The sequence below is a fragment of the Plectropomus leopardus genome, chromosome 2 (assembly GCF_008729295.1).
Source record: "Plectropomus leopardus isolate mb chromosome 2, YSFRI_Pleo_2.0, whole genome shotgun sequence".
NCBI lineage: Eukaryota > Metazoa > Chordata > Actinopteri > Perciformes > Serranidae > Plectropomus > Plectropomus leopardus.
The window spans coordinates 30,040,948-30,062,769 of record NC_056464.1 but is presented as its reverse complement, the minus strand read 5'-3'; the positions used below and the strand labels follow the sequence as shown (position 1 = coordinate 30,062,769).

At 38.6% G+C, this 21,822-nt stretch overlaps 1 protein-coding gene across 1 annotated transcript in view; it reads right to left on the bottom strand.

Moving 5' to 3' along the window:
- Positions 1-15,989, bottom strand: part of cacna1da (calcium channel, voltage-dependent, L type, alpha 1D subunit, a) — an 89,536-nt gene extending 73,547 nt beyond the window's left edge. The window contains exons 1-3 of the mRNA XM_042508265.1: positions 15,751-15,989; positions 12,404-12,857; positions 9,301-9,406 (exon numbers count right to left, since the gene is read on the bottom strand). Coding sequence (XP_042364199.1) covers positions 9,301-9,406; positions 12,404-12,711 — 414 coding nt within the window. The 5' untranslated portion in view covers positions 12,712-12,857; positions 15,751-15,989. The remainder of the gene's footprint in view (positions 1-9,300; positions 9,407-12,403; positions 12,858-15,750) is intronic.
- Between the last annotated feature and the right edge of the window lie 5,833 nt (positions 15,990-21,822).

Here is a 21,822-nt window from a genome sequence, read left to right as displayed (position 1 = left end):
GCAAAGGCAGGAGGCTTGCAGACTATTTGTCTGTCCCCTAGACAAGGTGGGTGCGGAAAAGACACAGTCACGTGCAGGATGGGTTGTGTGTCTTACTATTGCAGAGACATGACTAAACAAAGGAAGGACAGGAGAAAGCTGAGCAGGAGAAGAATGAGGAAATGACTGTGAGTTACTGACAGGGTTTTTTGTTTTCCTACATGTGCACGTGCGTGTGCGTGTGTGTGTGTGTGTGTGGTTGCTACATCCTGTTACTCACTTGTGCCTCCTGGTGGTAGCAGGACCCCAATCCTTTGCCCTGTGCTCTGCCCAAGGAGGAAATTGCTTTCTATTTATAATGAGCTGCTGCATTAAACCAAGCCTTACTAACAAGACGGGCAGACTCATGCTATTAAGGCCTCTGTGACTTTGCAGCATTGCACTGTTCTAACCCAAAGCAGCTCTGCAGCACCTCGGCACTTGTGTGGACAGAGTAGCACATAAACACATTCAGTAAATTCACCTTTCAGGAGCTCATGTCAACAGAGAATGCACTAAGTACAGAAAAACAGGAGAGAAATGAATGTTATTATTAGGGTGAAACAAGGGACGATGTGTGAGAAAGGGGACATAAAGTAACAAATAGCTCACTACTGAAGGAGTTCAACTGGAAATTAAATATGAGGTATTTTTAACTCCTCTCATTGTTTCAAAATATAACAGCAGTAACACAAACTTGTGCTGGTGGGATTGTAAACAGGCCAGACATCACATAGACATTTTTTGGGACTGCCCAAAATTGAAGTTATATTGGAAAGGGATTCATACAGAGATACTGGCAGTCCTGAATATTGACTTACCATTAGACTCAATGTATTTTATTTTAGGGGCAATCTCTGAGGGAGATATGTCTAAAAGAAAGGTCTGTTGCTCTTGCAAAACAAAGCGATAACTCTTGTTCCCGCCACCCTCCCTCAACGCAAAGACTGGTTGGTGAAAATGTACTGAATGGAAAAAAGTGACAGCAAAACTTCATGTAAGGATAGACAGGTTTTTGATTCTATGGGCTCATTTAATTACCTATTTCAGATTACTGAAGTAATAATGTTCTAAAATGATTTAATTGTGAATTTGGCCAAAAATAGTAATTTCTTTTACTGAATTTTTATTTTATTGTATTACTTTGTTTTCTTGAAAGTCCTCTATGTGGATGCATATGTCGTCATGATTTATACTCTGCATATTTGTTTGCCGGACTGTGACTAGTACCCTTTTTTCTTTCTATTTTCTGAGAAAGTAGAAATGGGGTCAACAGATTCTTGGCCTCGCTAATTATCGGGTCCTATATTTGGCATTTTGCCGATTTTCTGTGTCTGCGTTTTAATGACTGCTGTTAAATTACTTAACCAAAAACCAACACCAGGAAAAGAAAGTGCCAGCATGGGAGGAACTTTTACTTTGTTAAAATTCAGGAAGCTATTTTTATTCAAGTATTTTAAATTTTTACTGAACTTTATTTAAAAAAAATGTTGCAGGGAACTTGCTTTATATGATGTAGGCATTTAAACAGAGTTTTGTGTTGAAGTTTGTTAGATTCCAAATACTAAATTTCAACATAATAGTGTCATTTTTATTGTAAATGCATATTGGTTCCAAATATTTGTTATCAGTCTAATCATGGAAATTTACGAAACATTGTATTCAAAAAAAAAAAAAAAGAGAATGCACTAAGTGAACTGTCTAAACATCCACAAGCCTAGAAGTCGGCTTATCTGCAGCGCAAGGTTTCAGTTTCTCTTTGTGCTGAAAGTTACACCCATTTTCAATGTATCACGGAGTAAAAACCTGCTTAGTTCGGCAGCCTATAGTGATATAATTTGATCCTTCCTTTATACATCAGGCCTCTCAGCACCTCGGGTTTCATATCAGTCCTCAGTCCACCTGTGAGGCTGCAGAGCAGAGCGGTGTGAAATGGCAATCTCCACTACAGCCTTACCTGCTGGCTGCTATAGTAAAACTAGCTCAGCAGTTTTTGTCTCCAGCGCTCCTCCTGTGACTACAGCGTGAGCTCTGTAGAACAACCAAGGCCAAGCTGGCACACCTGCCCTACAAAGTATTCTATTGTTCAGCCTCTGCTGAAAAGGGAAAGATTGCATTATTCGTCCTCTGGTATCTGATTTAATGTCGACGCTGCAGAATTAAACCAAAGTCCTGTGCAAGCAATGGATAAGGATCAGTATGAGGATCAGCAAAAACATACATAGTGCAGTTAAAGAAGAATCCATATAAGCACAGAGGAGGCAGTTACGCATTTTAAAAAAGTTAAAATCCAGATGAAACAGCATTTCCAGAGTATCAGTACACTACAGCATTGGCAGATGAGATATAACTTTGTGATGAATTTTGTTTGAAAAGTGGACATGTCATAACAGTGAGGCCCCGACAGTGTAAAGCCGACAGGATGGTAGTATTCATCGAGGAGAGGGAGACAAAGTCCATATGCTCAATGTAAAGTTAGTTGCTGAGGCAGTTTGCAAAAAGCCTTGTCCACAATGGGGCTGTCAGAGATGCCACTTTCCCTAAATCCAGCCAAAGGGCCCGTAACCACTAGGGCTGTAAATCGCCAGTTTCATCACTATACAATATTATATTGATTCTTTAAACAATTATGATTAATTACGATTTTTGCCGATATCACAAAGTCTGCCACGATACAATTTCAATTTGATTCGATTAAGGGGCCTACGGTTGATAGGAAACAAGATTGTTTAAAACAATCACTCACTGAAAAAGCTGCTTGGTCATAAAAGATGAGTAGTTAAGTGCACTAAAGTTTACTTTAAATTCCCTCCACTAACACACATCAAACAGCACACAGAATAAGTCTCCCAATAGCCATAAAATATGGATTAACCGAAAAGACCATTTAACATTCAGCTCAATAATAACTGTCAAAGTGCGCAGACAAAACAATTTTTTTTTGCTCGTCAGACAGTAATAGCTTGGCACTTTCACATTGCATAAATTAGCCTTGCAGCTAACGGAGTTCAGCTAAATAATTTTTAAACTCATGGCTTGTTTGACTCACTGCATCTACCGACCAAACACAGCAATTAAAACACGAAAATAATGTTACAGTGTTGCAGCAAGAAGTTAGCAAAGTGAGATGGCGTCCAAAATATTTCCACACTGCTGCTTTATTCCCGAGTAGACAGTGTTATCTTTGCCGTATATCTCTTTGGCTGCCTGCAGCTGTTTGAGGCGGCGCAGAATTTCAAAATAAAGGCGCATTCTAAAGATCATGACATGGATCGATGTTTTCACTTTGCATCGATCGAACTGCATGGTTGATCATTGAATCGATATTTCTATCCAGATCAATGAACTGTTACACCCCTAGTAACCATGGCAACATCAGGTGATTTTGTCATAAGCCTGTCCAGCTGTAAACCTATGTGAAGCTCACGGCATGACAAAAACTTTTACAAAAATATAATTACAAAAGAACATATGTGTATATCTATCTATCTATCTATCCATCTATATCTATTTATATATATATGCGCCACAGTCATCGTAACATAACAGCATGTCAAAATAAATGCAAGTTTGTGTGTGCAGGGTCTGATCGGCAGCGCTGAGCTACAGCATCAAGAGTAGAGGAGAAATAGCAGCATATACAGGTCCAGGTGGAAACAACTCAGTTATTTATATATGTGTACTATTTATGGATTGAAGACAATGTTTTTTGTTTTTGGCTGCTGTTCAGATGAGTAATTTTTGATTTATCTTATCATTTTTGTTGTTATATTAATATTTTATACAGAATCTAAATCTCACTATGAGTTACTACTGTCGTTCACAATAGAACTGAGATATTTTTTTAGTTTTTACTGAATATTTGAAGGTGAAAATATTGTGATGTAATTTTAAAGCCATATTGCCCACCCCTGGTACTCTATTGAGTGGTTGAAATCAACCAGCCACAGCGGAGGGAAGACGAAAAAGTTAATTTCCATCCCTGGCTGTAGAGAGTGATGAGCGAGCGAGAGGTGAGCAGGTATGCTAAAGCTACAGGCGACCTGCTGAGGGGGTGGGAGGAGATAGAGGCGGGGAACTAATGTGCATATTCAACATTCAGTGCATACTAAATGAGGAAAAAGTAGTTATGTCCAAGCCATTTTGAGGCATGAAGAGATTTTTTCATGGAAAAATCTTGCAAATATGTAATTTTGATGCAGAGAGCTGTGTTTTCAGGGTTTAATCAATGCCAGACAAGGAACTTTAATGATCTTGTTCATGAAGCATGTCAGCCACGGCTAATGACGCTGTGCAGTCCAGGACCGACTGATAAGAATACTAAATGTACCATTTTGGTTCATCCTTAATGGCTGCATGTATAGCTCCCATCTGACACTCATATTTAGTGAAGACATATAGAAAATCCATTAGAATACAGTGACAAATATTACACAGCAATGCCACAACAGGCTCAGACAACAGACATAACGACAGCGTCGTTAAAAAATGTCAAACTTTCCGTCACATGTTCATACTAACAGCTTTGGTTTGCATAATAAAGACTAAAATGAGACGTAGAATGTAAATTATTTCCAAGAAAAGCTCATTATTTAGTTTGATGCTATTTGGTCATTACTAGAGTCAATATTGAAATGCTCCGAGATCTTTCTCTCTGCCAGACACCTTTGGATGTGATCTGAACACATGAGAGGGTGAAGCTCTGAATATATAAACACAATTTATGACAACGCTCTGAATTCATTAACATTGCAGTTTCTTGCGCAGCAAATCTATAAAAAGACCTGAGGTTTAGAGGATATACAAAAAGTTACAAGTATGAAACAAGCACCTGTCGACGCTATATACATAGACCATGATCAGTGTGAGGCTGGGACACACATTAGTGAGTGCTGAGAGTAGCTTTTTAAAAAAAAAAAAAAAAAAAAAAAAAAAAAAAACCTGACGTAGTAAAGTATTTATTTTACTACATTTTATTATAATTAAATTATTTTTATTTCACTACATTTTGTTGTACTGTATACAGGCAGGAGAAATAGACATTTTACTCATAAAGGCAGAGATGCAATAATGCAACTTTTTCTTCCCTGATACTGATTTGATTTGACATGATAAATACTAATCTAATATGATATCTCCATTCCCAAATTTCCCAAAATAAGCTCCCAAATCAGTAAACCCAACAAAGGGCCCTCTCACACCAGGCCAATGGTCCGCTGTTTGTCAGTGTGGGCACTCGGGTTGGGTCTTGTTTAAGATTACAGTACCAGTACCTTTACCAGTACCCGTACAGTGATACTGATGCCAATCGAGTACATTATTTGATACTCCCAATGTGAATGTAGTGGTGTGTATATCTTAAAACTTCAAGTAATTAGGCTTTTTTTTTTTTTTTTTTGCTTCTATCACCAGGGAGAAAGATATGGAGCGAGTAAAAAAGACAGAGATTGTATGCCACTCGTTTAACTGCACCAGAGGATTACTGCACCCAGTATACCGACACAACACCTCTCTGTACTCTCTTAAAACAACCCAACTGGCCACCAATGTTGTTAGACACTGATTTTTGGTTGAATTTAGTTTTTGACATCTGGCAACCAGAGCAATTACTAAAGGTTGACCAATATTGTTTTTTCAGGGCCCAGCAACTTTTTTTATAAAGTCAAGTGAAAATTAAAATGAAAACAAATAAAATGAAAAAGCTTCCTGAGGTTTTACAAAGTAAAAGTTTCTCCAATGCTGACACTCTCTTTGCACTTTTTAATCAATTCATTTTTATCAGCGATCACTAAAATAAAACGCAGATACAGATGATCGGCAAAATGCCAAATATTGGCCCCAATAATCAGCTAGTCCGATAATCTGTAAACACCTAGAAATGACAGCTGCTGCTGCTGCTGCTGAGTGTGAGCGTGTCAGCGGGGAAAGTTGTGAGAGTCTGCACACACCAGTGTTCAGGCTAACTGCTGGCATTACGGTGCTTTTCATTGAGGAGTTTAACGACAGAGTCGAGCCGTTTCGGCGTCTGTGTGTGTTCGTTGGCATGCTGTGTAGCTTGTGCCTACAGACATTTAACTGACGTGGCCGTGAGGATAGCAGCTTGAGATGGTTAAAACAGAGTCTGCTGGTCCAGCAGAGAGATGGGATGATTCAGGATCAGACACCCGACACAAAAAGGATCGAATGCAGGTATCGTCTGACTGGAGACCTTTCGATACCACTTGGTACTGAGTTGTTTTATCGGATAATTTAAAGGTATTGCATACTGATTACCCAGCCCTAGTGGGCACATCAGTGAGCGCATGATACCCGAGATTTGGCGGTATGTCCTGCACTGTTGGCACTGGTCGGACCTTATTTGTTTGTTTTTTTAGTTGATTCAGCATGTTGAATCAGCGTCAAAGACGGCAGAGCCAGTTGGTGAGAAAAATCACCCATTGACAGCTCAGCTCAGCGCATGAGAAGAGAAACAGAAGTGAGGAGAGAGGCTATGAGGTCGAACCAAACTTGCTGTATTAAGGTAAGAATTTGTTTTAGACATTGAGCTCTTTAGCAGAAACAGTTCACAGTTGTTTGCTAGTGTTCACCCTGGTTACAATCCTTTTTTTTAACATCAAGTTGTGCTGTTAATGTGCTAACTAATGTCTTAAATCTGTTGTGTCGTTCTCTCAGTTTTCCTTTTTGAATGACAAATACCAACTACCACCATCTGCTGGAATTTAAGTGTGGTGTGTTCAAGCGTGACTTTTTCAGACAGGCGAAGAGAGGTGACACGACAGTCGGCCTTAACACCTTAACCTTCAAAGTAAAATCCCTGCCGCATTAAAGCTTTCATATTAAAATGCATCCATTAAGTGTCTTTATGCATCAAGATGAGCTCACCACAGAAAAGGAACGAAAAGAAAATTATATTCGGCCTAATGTGGATTGTTCATGTCTGGCCGGTACCTGCTTCACTTAATGAGGTCAATTTGGACACAGAGCATCCATAAACCAAGACACTAAAAGTGCTGTGTGTGTCTAATGACTTCAGTCCAGCAAGTACAAAAGACTTTTCATGCATCTATTCAAATAGTCTTAAACAGCTTTTGTTATGGGAGCAAAATGCACAGATGTTTCAGTAATGTTTTCTCCAGAGTCCAATCCGCCTCTCAACATGATGTGCACATTTTCTCACAGCTGACACTCAGTACGTTTACATGATGTTAGAAAAGTTGAATTATTGTCGGACTGAAGCAAACTTTTAAAATACATGTAAACATGTTAGTCCGACTTAAATCGGACTAAGTGGAATTTCTAGAATTCGCAGTAACACACCCAGATAATTCAATTGGAAAGCTTTGCCATCACGTAGACAACTGAGTCAGACTTTCACTGGCCGAGGCGTTCTGCGCGTCCTCCTGCCAGCCTCCCTCAGTGGTCAAAGATAGGGACTATTCATTATTTCTGAAGGGGGAAGTGGTGCTACAAATCGGGTCAGGCATTTAAGAAAGAAAAAGCACTGAGGAGGGACTTGTTTTTTAAAATATTGGCTTACGTGAAGGACAACAACTTTCAATGGTAGTATTTTATATTTGCTTTAACAAAAAAGTACAGTCCTGCAACACCGACATGGAAGCTAAGCGATGTACTGCTGTAGACAGGGCCGCAGCAAAACATATTTTGGCCAGCCAAAAAAATCAATGTCAGTTTGGATGTTCACTATATTTGAATATTTGTTCCTTTACCTAATGCAACAGCTGATGGAGGCAGCGATAGACCAGCAACTCCGCTGTTCGGTGACACAAATGTCTGGTGTTTTTGATATAATGGTCTCAAATCCCTGTTGGTAAGGGCTGTCTTAAGGCAAGGTAAAGCGGTGAAAATATTCTAAATACAGAGTATAGCCTAGGTTTTTTTTCCGGTGGCTTTAAAATAATCAGTGAAGGCAGAGTTTACTCAGCGCCGTTTGATTAAATGTATCTGATGCTGCAGTTTTCTACCCCGATGTTGTACATAAACAGTTATGATGGTGATTTGTTCTATATCATAGACTGTAGAAATAATATAGGTTTATTGCAACTAGCTGAAAGGGGGCATTATCCGTGGTGGAGTCAGACATACCTCTGTCAATAAATCCATTTTACCCCGGTGCTTGTATACTGGGGCAGTGTCAAATCACATGGCCTAATCAAGCTATGACCATAGCTCGACTGAACTGTACACATAAAGGTTATGAGTATCAGACAATCCAAGTCTTTCAAACTTCACCCCCAAACTAACCCTGACAACACACTGTACATAATACTGTATCCAACACTGTAATGTCCCAGATGGCCCACTTTCCCCTGATGCACCACCGCTGTGTAAACAAACACCCTGAGGTCACCCTCCAGGAGGTCAAACTGAGAAGCAGTACACCGTACTTCTTTAAAGTAGACCAGACGCACTTTTAACTAAAGCTGTAGCTTGTCTTTCACAGCGTAACAGGCAGAGAAACACTCTCCTTACAGTCTTTTACAGCGGGCTGGTAACCTCGCTCTAACATGTTTCTGCTCTCAGACGAGGCTTTCAAGAACCTTCAAATGTCTGCAGACGCACTGTATAAGCTGCTCATGAATCATTGAACACTACAGCTAAATTCTGCTCATGTAAGGACCACATTCTGCGTGCATGTCTGGCTTTTAGAGAGCGCACTCATCCTCAGCTGTGGAACAATGCTTACAACACTACATCACCCATAATTCATCACAGAGACATAAATGCACAAGGTGCACAGAGTGGTGCAATGACGATAAATTCTATAAATAGAAAGCTGAATAAAAACCTCTGTACAGGGAAACTATGACATGATAAAGCACCGATGAGGATAGTTGTCAAAGTGTTTCTCTGTGTGGGCGCAGCAGATACTTCGAATCTGCATGATAAAGCAATATACTGAAGATACGATCTGTACGCAACGTCTTACTGTTTCTGCAAAATCTCTGGCTACATCTTGAAAGGGCGATAAAATCAAACTTTATCAACTGAAAGAGGATTATGAAGCAACAGCACGTTTTATAATCTATCTTGAAACTATTAAAGCAAAGAAGAAAACAACTACAGGCACAGGAGGAGATTATCTTCCATTATTTAACCCCGTAGCACAAACCACACATTAGGTTTCTGACAATTTGAACTCAAAAAGTCCACATTAAACTATGCAGAGCAATACTAGTCATACCAGTCACTGTCAGTAAGCAGCAGCATTGACACAAATAAATAAATATACTATTTATGTATTGGCATATAAAGAGTACTCACCAGGTCATGATTTGTGGAGTTGGAATCATCTTCAGGGAAGGGGACATAGACAGCTAAGGCCATACAGTTGGCAAAAATAGCAATTAATATAAAGATATCAAATGGCCTGAGGAAAGAAGTTAAGGAAAACACAGAAGAAAGCAGATGTAACATAGCAAGAAGAAATAATAAATAAATAACATGAATAAAAAACTGTTTTGCAAATCCCCTGCTGTGACACTAAAACTTCTGCAACACTTGTAAATGTATTAACTATTCACAGAATTTAACAAGTTAAACATGAAAACAAGATAAGACATCAGAAGTGCATCTTTGATGGTCTTTTTAATCACTAGTACGTTTAAATGGCAGAACAAATCCCTGCATGATCTGTACGGCTTTGTTTGGGTAATTGAACTTAGCTGCCCTTTAAGCTATGTAATTGTTTACTTGTAGAACAGTGGTTCCTGATCAGAATACATCTAAGATAGATCAATAGATTCGTTGTTGTCCTTTTCCGAGGAAATGTGTTGCAGCAGTCTCTACAGGGCCTCGTTAAAAACTCTGGGATACAAATACATTATACAACATTACATATCTACTTTAAAGAAGTATTTCAACGATATTAAGAGAGTTTTAACATAAAACTAGGCCGTCTCTGCAGTAGAATGACGCACATGCTATTGAAACCGGTGCTACATGATCAGAGAAAACAGAAACAGGACGCTTTTTATCAGGAAACTTACAACTACCAGAATGCATCACACCTTGCCAGGGCGCTCCTGTTGTTGGTTAGGTTTTTGTCATGACCAGAAACTTTAAAAACAGAAATTATCATTGGATTTTCAAATTTCAGCAGCCCTTGAACGCATCATGTGGGACAAACATTTCACTTAGAAAGGCTCAAGGAAAAATGTGTGTAGGTTTGGGGAGGGTAAAAAAAAAAAAAGAAAAAACAGCCAGTTTTTCACAAACTTCTATTCAGAACGGACCTGTGACCCACTTTTGGACCGCAACCCACCAGTTGGGCACTAATTATTTCTAAAAAATCTTAAACTGAGTTCATTCTTTACCCTCTTCTGATCACTGACAAGGTTTTCTAATCACAAACTGTCAGACATAAACACGCACCACCGTCACTGCACTGTTGCACACAGTCCATGCAGAGCAGTTTACTCCTCATACGGCCGCAGCTGCACAGCCCAAAGTCTACTGGTAGTAAATCCCTACTGACCTTTTTTTTTTACCAGCAAACACACATAGGTGGATTATGAAATGTATCTTTGCGATCCACGTTAGGCAATCTCCGTTATAACATCTGATGGCTTTTGTGATGAAAGCATCTGCTTAAGCAACAAACCCACCACGCTGTCACACAGCTGCCAGCGCTGAGTCCCCTTTATGTATATACCCTACAAGTATTTTAGGATTCAGGGACTTTCACTTGGTCTTTTGTGCAAGAAACTTTTTTTCTGCACCATCATTTTTCTAACTGAGACTCAGGAGAAAGATTTAAAAATATATCAAATACTGTGGGATTGTCTACAATATATTAGTTGTTGAAAACACTTCACATCATACGTCAGATTGTGTCTATTACAGCTATAAAAAATGCACAGGCTTTTGGAATAACTGAACCAAAACTTGTTCCAGAAACAAGAAGGCAATGTCTAAACCAAGAAAAAATGTCTCTTTTCTTTTTTTTGTCACCTTTTAAGTTACCCAAGTCGACTGAGTCTGAGTCTTACTTTAAAAAGCACTAAATAAATTCACCTGATGTGGCAGTCATGAATAATTACCACAGCTAAGATGTAACAAAGGTATACACCCAGGACCTGTGAACAAGTGGGGCAACTAATGATCGTTTTCATTATCAATTTATGTGACAATTATTTTCCAGACTCATCCATTAATCATGTGGTCTATTAAAGCAGTGGTTTCCAACTGGTGGGTCGTGGACCAAAAGTGGGTCATGGGTCCATTCTGAATGGACAGTAAGTGATTAGTGAAAGTGTCCAGTTTATTTTGATGTAGACTTTGTTAACCCTTTGAAACTTGGAGCAATATCACTTTTCTTGTGCTGCCTTTTGCAGGTATTTAAACCTTTGAACCCCAATGAGTTTGTGCGATTTCTCGTAAAAACATGGAAAAAAGGCAATGAGCAACTTGGTAAGAAGTCTTCCACACATTACAAGAAATTTGTAGATTTAAAAATAGTTTTAAAAAGCTTTAAAATGTATAGAGGGGAAAAATATATTTATATTTACCATAATTGCATGTTTAAAATTATGTTACAGAATTATTATAATTTTTAAGCATCAGGTCATTTCCTTGTTTGTTTGTTTTTTTTCTCTTTTTTTCTTTTTTTAAAACAATTTTCAGGTAATTTCCTTGTACTTTTTAACATTTTTTTGCTAATTTTTGCTAACATTTTTTCTTTTGTTGCTCATTTCCTTCTTCTCGTGTTTTTGAAAAAAAAAATCAAGCCAGGTTAATCAGGTTTCAAAGGGTTGAGGGTCTCAAAACCTTTTATTACAACCATTTATTACTTGGCATTACTTGGCCTATTAACATGCTCTGTCTTTACAGTGTTTTTATGTCACCAGTCCTAAAGCAATAATAAGCTCTTTTTTGGATGCCATACTATTTATTTACTAAATTTAAAGGTATTGCACTTTATTCTTGAAATACGTTTTATGTGTTGTAAGCTCATGTGTTTACATTTTGTGGAATAAAATTGAATTTATGTGTGGACCCTGAACTAATCATTCAGATAAATCTGGACCCATGGCTGGACCAGTTGGGCACCAGTGTAAGTGCAGAAATGAGTGAAAATGTTTCCCAGCGCTCACGGTGGCATCTTGTTTTGCCCGACTAAATATCAAAAAGCCAAAGAAATCCAATCTACACTGATATAAAATGAAAAAAAGAAATATTGTCACATTTAACCAGAAAATAGTCAGTGTTTTTTCTTTATAAATTACTTAAATGATTACCTTATTATCAAGTTGCTAGTTTTCCAATCTAATAAATTGATCAATGAAGCATTTCGGCTCTATGGATGATCTCTGGTAAAATCCCAGCAGTCAGACATGCACCCAGCACCACATGTAGTAAAGGATACTTCCACTCCACCAGGCTGATGCAGGCCCTGCGTATGGGGTTGTTGAGGTTGAGGCAGAACAGAGCCCTCGGTGGCCTGCTGTTGGCGTTGCTGCCCTGTTTCTTGCTTTTGGCATACTGCTGCCGCTTCTTCTGTGCCAACGCACCTACCGGGATGGTAGTGGACGCCGGGGCAGGTAGGGCAGGAGGAGCGGGCGGTGCCACAGGGGCCGGGGCTGGGGCTGGGGCCGCAGCGGGGGCAGGGGTTGAGGCGGGAGGGGCCTCTGGGGCCGCGGGGGCTGGGTCTGGGGCGGGCCCGTTGGCGCTCATGGTGCGGGCGTGGCTCTGTGAGGAGCATCCAGCAGCATGGATCTGCCAGGGTAGACGGGGTGGCTAGAGAAGGGCAGAGTAGTCTGACCAATGAGCTGGCACGTCACCAGGGGGAGCGACTCTGGTGCTGCTGGCATAATTTGCCTCTGAGAATGAGGAAAAAAAGGTGAGAAGAGATGACATCAGTACATTTTACACTTTTTGCTCTAACAATAAAAGAATAATTCATATGGCTTTGAAGCGAGTGCAGAGTACATTACATCCATCCTCAAATCACTACATTGTGTTGCATAATGCAGTAGAACGAACTTAAAGGTTTCTCCGCCTGTCTCTAAAGCTCCCAGTAAATATGTCAGACCTGCTTAAAAGCTTCTCAGACCTCTCAGGTCTTCTTCTCAATCAGTGGTGTCGTGGAGGGTTTCAGCAGGTATTCGAGGCATAAACACCTGTTTTTCTGGCTGTTTACAGCAGTGGTTCCCAACTGGTGGATCGCGGTCAACAAGTGGGTCACGGGTCCACTCCGTTTGGACTGCAAGTGACTCACGACCATGTCAAGTTTGTGAAATCCTGGCTGTCTGGGTTTTTTCTGACCCTCCCAAAAGCTAAAAATTTTCTTCCTTCAGGCTGTGACAAATTGTTTTGACGAGTTTTATTTGGGTGGGCCTGCGGTTTGGAAGGCATGTTTTTTTTTTAAAAAATCCCCAAAAAGATTTTTGAGGGGAAAAAATGGCAAAAAAAAATGTAGAGAAAAAGAAAACCACCAGAAAAATTTTTAAAAATCACCACAATGTTTTTAAGAAAAAAAATGACCAATAGTTTTTTTTTTAATTACCCCAAATTTTAAAGGAAAAAAATCTAATTTTTTAAAGACAACATGCCTTTTTTTCTACAAAGTTCTGGACTAAACCCCCAATGTCTTCAAATGAAAGAAATGCCCCTGGTTTTAACTAATTGCACTTTTTTCTTACACTGTTTTATTTCATTGTGTTTTAAGCCCACATGTTATCTACATTTTGTCAAATAAATGGGATATATTCCTCCTATGTGTGGGTCCTGAACTAAGGACTACTGAGAAATCTGGACCCAGTGGCTGGACCAGTTGAGAACCATTGTAATAAAGGATAAATAAACAATTAAAGTTTTGCCTCAAAATTAATAATGTTGAATTTCTTGTGAAGGGCTATCAGTTAGAAAATATTAAATGAAAATCTCCTTTAAAAAACGTTCAAAGTCAAATAGTAGGGTTTGGGCAAAAATTAAAATGTCTTCATTGCAATAAAGATTAATATCTGAACCTGAAGTATTCAAAGAGCACTTGTATGTAATCACTACTACGACCCTGCAGCGCTTCTGTTCCTCTGTCTTCATAATAATGTGGAAACTTGCCTTCGGCTTTAGCAGTTTGTTAAAACACATCATAGTAAAATCACAATACATAAAATAAATAACACAACATGCACAATACAGACAAGACAAATAAACATGGTCCCAGTGCGAATTGAGGTTACAAATCTAGCAAAAGTTACTGCATTTATGAGGCTTCTTGTAAATGTTGCTGCAGCAGCTCTAAAGCATCGTCTCCAGTGCAATTTTCTGAATTCTTTAAAAAGGGATTAACAGGGTCAGCCAAAATTTGTAGAGCTATTTGTTTCTCCTGCATTTTAAACATATACCCCCATCGTCTCTGCTCTTTCTCAATATTTTTGTATAATTTTACTGGCCATGTTTGTGATTCTGGACCTTTAATTTTAGCCCCCAGGTGCCCATAAACACATTAAAACACTTTCAACAAGACTGAACAACAGTTTCTAAAATGATATTGGCCATATTGCATGAGTAAATATTCCCGATCAGATATGAGTGCTGCAAAAAAAAGCAAACAAAATAATTACATAATGTCATCAAATGTATCCTGGTGTTTGCTTCAAACAGTGAAAATAATGAAATGTGCAACTGAAGCTGAGGACCTTTCAAAACTACAAGACACATGGCAGGTTGGCCTGGTTCTCATGTTGCCATCAAGAGTCCAGATAAACAACCCAACATTTCCTGAGCCCGACCATATTCTACTAGGAAAAAAATATGAAAGCAGATGACGTGCAGATGTCAAAACACACGCAAATTAAGCTGTAGATTCAGAGCTGCCACTCTCAGGCATCACTTGGTCACATCAGTTGTGTAAGTCCTTGAACTGCTGAGCAGGCCCCACAGAGGGAGAAACAGAAAAGGTCACATTGCAGTGATGCTCCGAGAAGATTTCATTTTCATATTGCACAGAAAAATGGGATATGAGTGTCACTGTGATGTAAGACTGCACATCTTGTGGTGTATTCAGGCTGCCAGCTTTACATCTCCTTTGTGCTACGATGCTGCTGCTGCTGCTGCTGCCTTCATGTAGCGGAGGCTAGTGCGAGCTCAATATGTGAACAATGCGTACCAAATGCGCTTATTTTGGAATATTAATTTCTCTGCTGCATCGACAACGTCGACCGTGCACCCGTGATGGAAATGAACACTGACATTTCCATGAGCGATTCGTGACAAAATAACCATCATCAAGCGTCCTCGCATTTCTCCTTGGACGCCACCAAGGTAGGATATGGTGAAACACCCCCCCCTCCCCAAAAAAATGATGTGAAATGACAAGCTGACTCCGGGCGCTCATAGTGAAAATTGAGCAACGCACGGCCGTCAGATGGTCCTCGCTGCCCAGCAGAAACAGCTGGCAACGTTATTACAACAATCAGTGATGCTCTAATATAGTGGACAGTCCACATGACCAGAGCCCACCTCAGTTTGTAGGAAAGATACCATGCTCTGATAAAAAAAATGTATCTAAATGTCATGACAAGTCGATGAATCTCCTCCTCTGAATCCACAAAACACGACAGCGTCGACAGGAAAGTGGCCATTTAATAATAACTGCTGTCCTCTGACAGTAATAAGAAAAGCATCATCACTGCCTGCATGCAGGAAAACGCAGCTATGCTAAAAGAGGCTAACTTCAGTTTGTGGAGCAGAAACCGCACCGTGCTGTACCTTTTCTGAAGACTTTTATGGCTCAGCCGCGGTCCTCTCCGCTCGGTAAAACGGCTCCAGAGGCTTCGGAGGGCGAAAAACGCAGGTCCGGGGTCTCAGACGGCGGTTTAAAATTCATCAGCTCCGGGTAGCAGCAGGGTCACATAAAGCCTGTGCATTAATTAAGCTCTTCCATGGTGATCGCGGAGAGCTGGAGACAGGAGAGTGCGCACCAGACAACAGAGCATCCTCGTCCGCTGCCTGCTTATCGTCACGGCGCCAGTCAACAGTGAAACGAGTCTACATCAGAGCGCGAGCTCTCCTCCTGCTCCTGCACGAGACCCCCTGCTCACATCACACAGAGCTGAGCCGTGGCATGTCCGCAATGCTACCTGCTCCTCGATAAAAAGTGACACGTTTCAAACAGGGTGTCACATGCTGCACCCATTAATCACGTGAAGGTCACTAGAAGACAACTACTGAGTACTCAGATCAGCGGAGACGGTGTTATTTATTTGTAAACGTGGGAACAAACACAGGCAACTTATCTTACTGGACACACTTTAAAATAAGACACATTTATAAAGGGCTTTTATGAAATCTGAATTGACACCAGTTTCCTTGTGCTGCATTCAGAAGCCTCCCACAGACATTTAAACTTCTGAAATTTGAGCATATTGGGTTTTTTTCTTTTTTTTTTTCAAAAACATGGGTGAAAGGGCAATCCCCAATTTGGCAAGAAATGTCCTGCAAAATGCATTAATTTTTAAAAGGTGAAAAAGAGATAGAGGTAGAGAAATCATTAAAAAGTTGTCAAAAAAACAGGGGAAATGTCTAGCAAACTATAGTTCTAGTGATTATAATTCTAGATTTAAAATCATGTAATAGGAAGACTAAATATATTAGTTTTCTCATCATTTAAAAAACTTTTGGCACTTTTTTTCAGGTAATTTCCTTGTTTGTTTGTTTTTTCTTTTTTTTTCTTTTTTTTTGGGTTTATTTATTTTTTTAGTTTTTAGTTATGTCTTGCTAATCTTTTGGTAAATTCTTGCTAATGTGCTCATTTGCTTTTTCTATGTTTTGAATAAAAAGCAAATCTGTTGTGGTTCCAATTGGTTAACTTATAACTAATGGCTTTGCAATGGTTAATATATGAGTTAATAATGCTTCATAGATAGGGTGAAGTCAGGTAATTTGGTACACTTTATTGGTAGATTACCAAGAAAACTAGGGGTCGACCAATTTTTTTTCAGGGCAGATACCGATTATTAGTAGTTAATGAGAATGATATCCGATATTTTGAGCCAATAGGCATTTACAATAAAAATTAAAATCTTTCTGTCAATATTTGGAATTTGTAATATTTGCATCGTTGAAACTAGGGATGCACAATAATAGCATCACTTCATCTGCAAATTTTGGCTTTAAAATGAAATAGGCATCTGAATCGGGCAACATGACTTCTGCTAGTAACAAAACCGATTTGATTTTTCATAGACGAAGAGAACATGTATAAAACATCAACCTAAAGTTGAGGATTTTTTCTTATTTTGCACAATAAATGAATATTACAAACAATGAAAAGCAAAATTAAATTGGCTGATATATTGATATCGGTATTGGTTATCATCCAGATGAGTTGTTATATATCTGCGCATCCAATATCGGCAAAAAATCATATATTGTGCATCCCTAGTTGAAATGTAAAGTTTCAACATATCCACTACATAATAACGTACAAATGTAACATGTATGTGGTTTGCAGAAACATACAGTGCAATTAAATGTGTTTTAAATTAGGGGGTTGACAGATTATCGGCCTGGCCGATCATTGGGGCAGATATTAGGCTTATCTGTTCCGGCGTTTTATTTTAATGATAGCCAACAAAATGTATTGATTAAAAAGTGCAAATAAAGTGTCAGCATGGGAGGACCTTTTACTTTATCAAACCTCAGGAAGCTTTTTTTTAACCTAGTTATTTATTTATTTGATGTTGCCAGTTTCAGTTTTTTAATTAATCATTTGCTAAAGGCATTTAATGTTGTTGCACGTTTGTTATTTTCAAAATTCTTAACACTGACAGAAAGATTTTAATTTCTATCGTAAATGCATATTGGTTTTAAATTAACGAATAATAATCAGTATCGGCCCTGAAAAACTAATAAACTCGGTCAGCCCCTAATCTGGACCTGGTCCAATGTGATCAACATTTGAAAAGTGAAATCTACCTTTTTGCGTTTTCACAAACAGAATAAAGGTTAAGCAATGTAAGTTACTTTTCCCTTAATTCTCCCCTTAACTGCTGAATTGGAAGCTGAGAATCAGAAGCCAACTTCAGCGCTGTCTCTTTTAGTTGTTTTTAGCAGTTGTAGCAGGTGATAATGAACTAAGGAAACAACCCTTCATCTTACCAGCACCCTGATCTCCCCTGCTGGCTCGCTCGCTGTTGCTGAAAATACACATTGTAATTCCACATTTTCATATACCCATCGCCACAAACACAGAAGCTCTCATTTTCTCTTAACTGTGACCAAACCCCAAATAAATAAAGGTAAAATTAAGCAGTGCTAATTACATATAAACCAAGATTTTGTTGCTATAGTACCTAATATGTCTCCAAAACCATATTTCGGCGCACTGTTTGAATCATAATTTCTGAAATAAAAGTGTGAGCGACGTTTACTATATTGTTAAAAGGGACGCTAAAGATACTGAGACAAAACTAAACAGTGCCGATCAAATATAAACAAAGATTCTGTCACTGCGTTGCTAATTTCTCACCGAAAATGGTTTCAGGAAACATATTTTAGCTTACCATTTACCTCTAATTTGAGGTCTTTTGTTGTTTGACATCTGCACAGCTCCGTCATATTCATACTCAAATTTGTATGTTAAGTACAGTACTTGAGTAAATGTACTTAATTACATTCCACCACTATACAGCACCAATTTCAAAAAGATTTGTGTTATATTTTGTGTTTCTAATGGAGACAGACTAGGTTTATGAAAAAAACTTGTTTCCAGCAGTAAAATACTTATTGAAATATTTCAATATGTTCACCAGCTCCACATGGCCTAGTGGGTTTCTAGAGCTTTTTGCTGAAAAAAGCTGCCAACTATGGCAAAGAACGAGGCTATAAGAGCAGTGAGAGTGAACCTCGCAGTCAATTTGTTCGCCGGACAGCTCAACAATAAGCTGAAATACACTTCGCTGTAGATTCACCACTACAAAAGACCGTCGTCACATTGTTAACATATCGTTATTTGATTCGTAGTTGTGTTGTTATATATTACAGCAGTTTTTTTAAAATACATATTGTGCACCAAATCCAATGATGAATATAATGGGACATGTCAGTCAAGCAGATAGCCGTCGTCCAGACTTATTTTAGGAAAAATACATTTATGTCTCTTCTGCCAAAGTCAGTAAAAATGTGTCCTTTCCATAGACAGTATGTTGCTCTCCTTCAACTGTTCCCTTTTTAAAAGTTACTACATTTCCCATTTGCCTCGAGTGCATCGGATGAGAAAGTAAGTCAACACCGTTCTGCCTGATCTAGTTTAACACACACACACACACACACACACACACACACACACACACACACACAGGCCTCTCTCCCGTTACAGCAGGTCTTTGTGAGCGAGGAGATCTTTTAGAAGTATGTACTGAATATATATATAAAAAACTGCCGGTTTACATACTTAAAATAAAACCAAAATAAACAGAGTGACAGGCTGAATGTGTATTAAAGAATTTTTTCTCAAGTGAATGCATTATGTTTTGTTTATCAAAATATATTAGATTATTGAAAAGTTATGATAAATATGATAATTATCTAAATTTAGAACAACAGAGCAGATTTGTTTTTCTCAAGTGAACGACATTGTGTTTCTGTAAATGTGATACTGTTTTACATCCAGAAATAACTATTTTGTTTTATAGAAGTTTTTGTTCTGGGGTCAAACTAATATCTAGGCCTATAAACTTAATTTTAGAGAGTATCTCCCATAAGATACTGCAAAAAAATACATTGTCATTGTACGATCTGTAACTCTGTTAAAGAGTAAAATATCAGTCCAGCCCATTATCTTCTATTCTTAATTGATTCATTTTACGGTGTTAGTTTTATAGAAGGCCTAACCTCCTAAGCCAAAGCTGTTGACATTGTCGCATTATAAAAAATGTGATTTGCAAGTTAAAAGGCAGTCTGACAAATGCAGCAGCGTCACGAGGCACTTGTACATCTGTCATGCACGCATTACACACACACACAGCAACACATTAATCCCACCCTTATGAAAAAGTAATGACCAAATGATAGCTTTGACCCACAGAAGACCCTTTAAAAACTCTTCAGCCACTTGTTACGTCGAGCCTCTTTAGTAACAGCACTTATGAAACAGCATCTGTTGAGTAAGACTGGCTTTATCGTGCCATATAAAAGTTAAAGCACTGGTTCCCAACTGGTGGGTGGGTCGCTGGTCCACTCTGAATGGAGCGCAAGTGACTCATGTCCATGTCAACTTTGAAAGAAACTGGCTGTCTAGGGTTTTTGTTTTTTTTGACCCTCCCCAAAGTTACAGATACTTTTTTCTTGAGCCTCCCTGAGTCACTAGTGGAAAATGCCTGAAGTGTTTGTCTCACATGATATGTTTAAGGATCACTGGAAACATGAAAGTCCAACAATAATTTCTGTTCTGACTATGATAAACGGTGTAATTTTGGGAATTTTTATTTTGGTGTGCCTCCAGGTTGGAAGGCATGTTTTCTGTAAAAATAACCAAAATGTATAGAATTTTGCCTAAACATTCTAAACCAAAAATCCCCCCAATTTCTTTTTAAAAATAACACACTCAAAACAAAATTCAAGGAAAAAAAATGCCAGTTTTTTTTATATATACATTTTGAAAAATCACCAAAAGTTTTTAAAAATTACTCCAAATTTTAAAGGAAAAAAACAGCCCGAAACTTCTAAAAGAAAAAAAATATAAACATAAAAAATAAAACATATAAAAATATAAAACGATTTTTTTTCTACAAAGGTCCAGGCTAAGCCCCTAATCTCTTTAAATGCTAGAATTGCCCCTAATTTTAATTTGCTGCATTATGTTTTATTTAATTATGTTTTAAGCCCACATTTTATTTACATTTTATCAAATAAAATTGAATATGTGGTCATGTCTCTTATGTGCAGGCCTTGAATGACTAAGGATCTAGTGGTTGGACCAGTTGGGATCCATTAAGTTAGATTTTCAGTGAATGGTGTTAACCCACCACAATACCTTAAATACAACCTTAATAGTACAACAGTAAGACAGGACCTCATGAGACAGCATGAGGTCCTCAGATAGCAGTGAGTTCAGTACTACCAAGCTATTGTCGTTAGGGCTGTGAAAATCCTACCTGCCAGAGTAGGACAGCTGAGCCGAGGCCTCTGCTTCACCTACATGTCCCAGCTGACAACAAAGAGCAGAAAACACTCATCGTCTTCCCTGGCGAGCTGGTCAGTGAGTGAACCGCAGCGGTGTTTGGTGAGAGGTGGAGAACGACGGGGCGAGGAGGCAGGGACGAGGCTCACTGTATCAGCTTACCTGTCTGCAAAGGATAATGGTTTCTTCTCGAATCTTCTTGAATTATTCACCTATGAATGAGGTGCTCTGTGTGTGTGTGTGTGTGTGTGTGTGTGTGTGTGTGTGTGTGTGTAATTGTTGTTGTTAATTGTGTTGCTACGCGTGTTAAATGGCAGAAAATGGTTTGGTCACACTTTTTGCACTGTTTATAATTAATACACATTTTCGAAATTAAGAAGCAATTTATATATTAAATATGAACTTACACTGTTGTTGACTTATTAACCCTTAAATGTGCAGGCACAAATAACTATCATGGAAAATTAATTCATTGCAAGTTTCTAATGTATCTAAGCTGAAATAACAGAATTTTGTGATTAAAAAAAAAAAAAATCAAAATATGACCTTTAGTTTCCAAATTAAAGTTAGAATCTCCCAAGAGACATTTCCCATTTAGGGTATACATTTAACATTTACGTTTACATTTAAGGGTTAACTCAAGGGTGGGCAAATAAAAG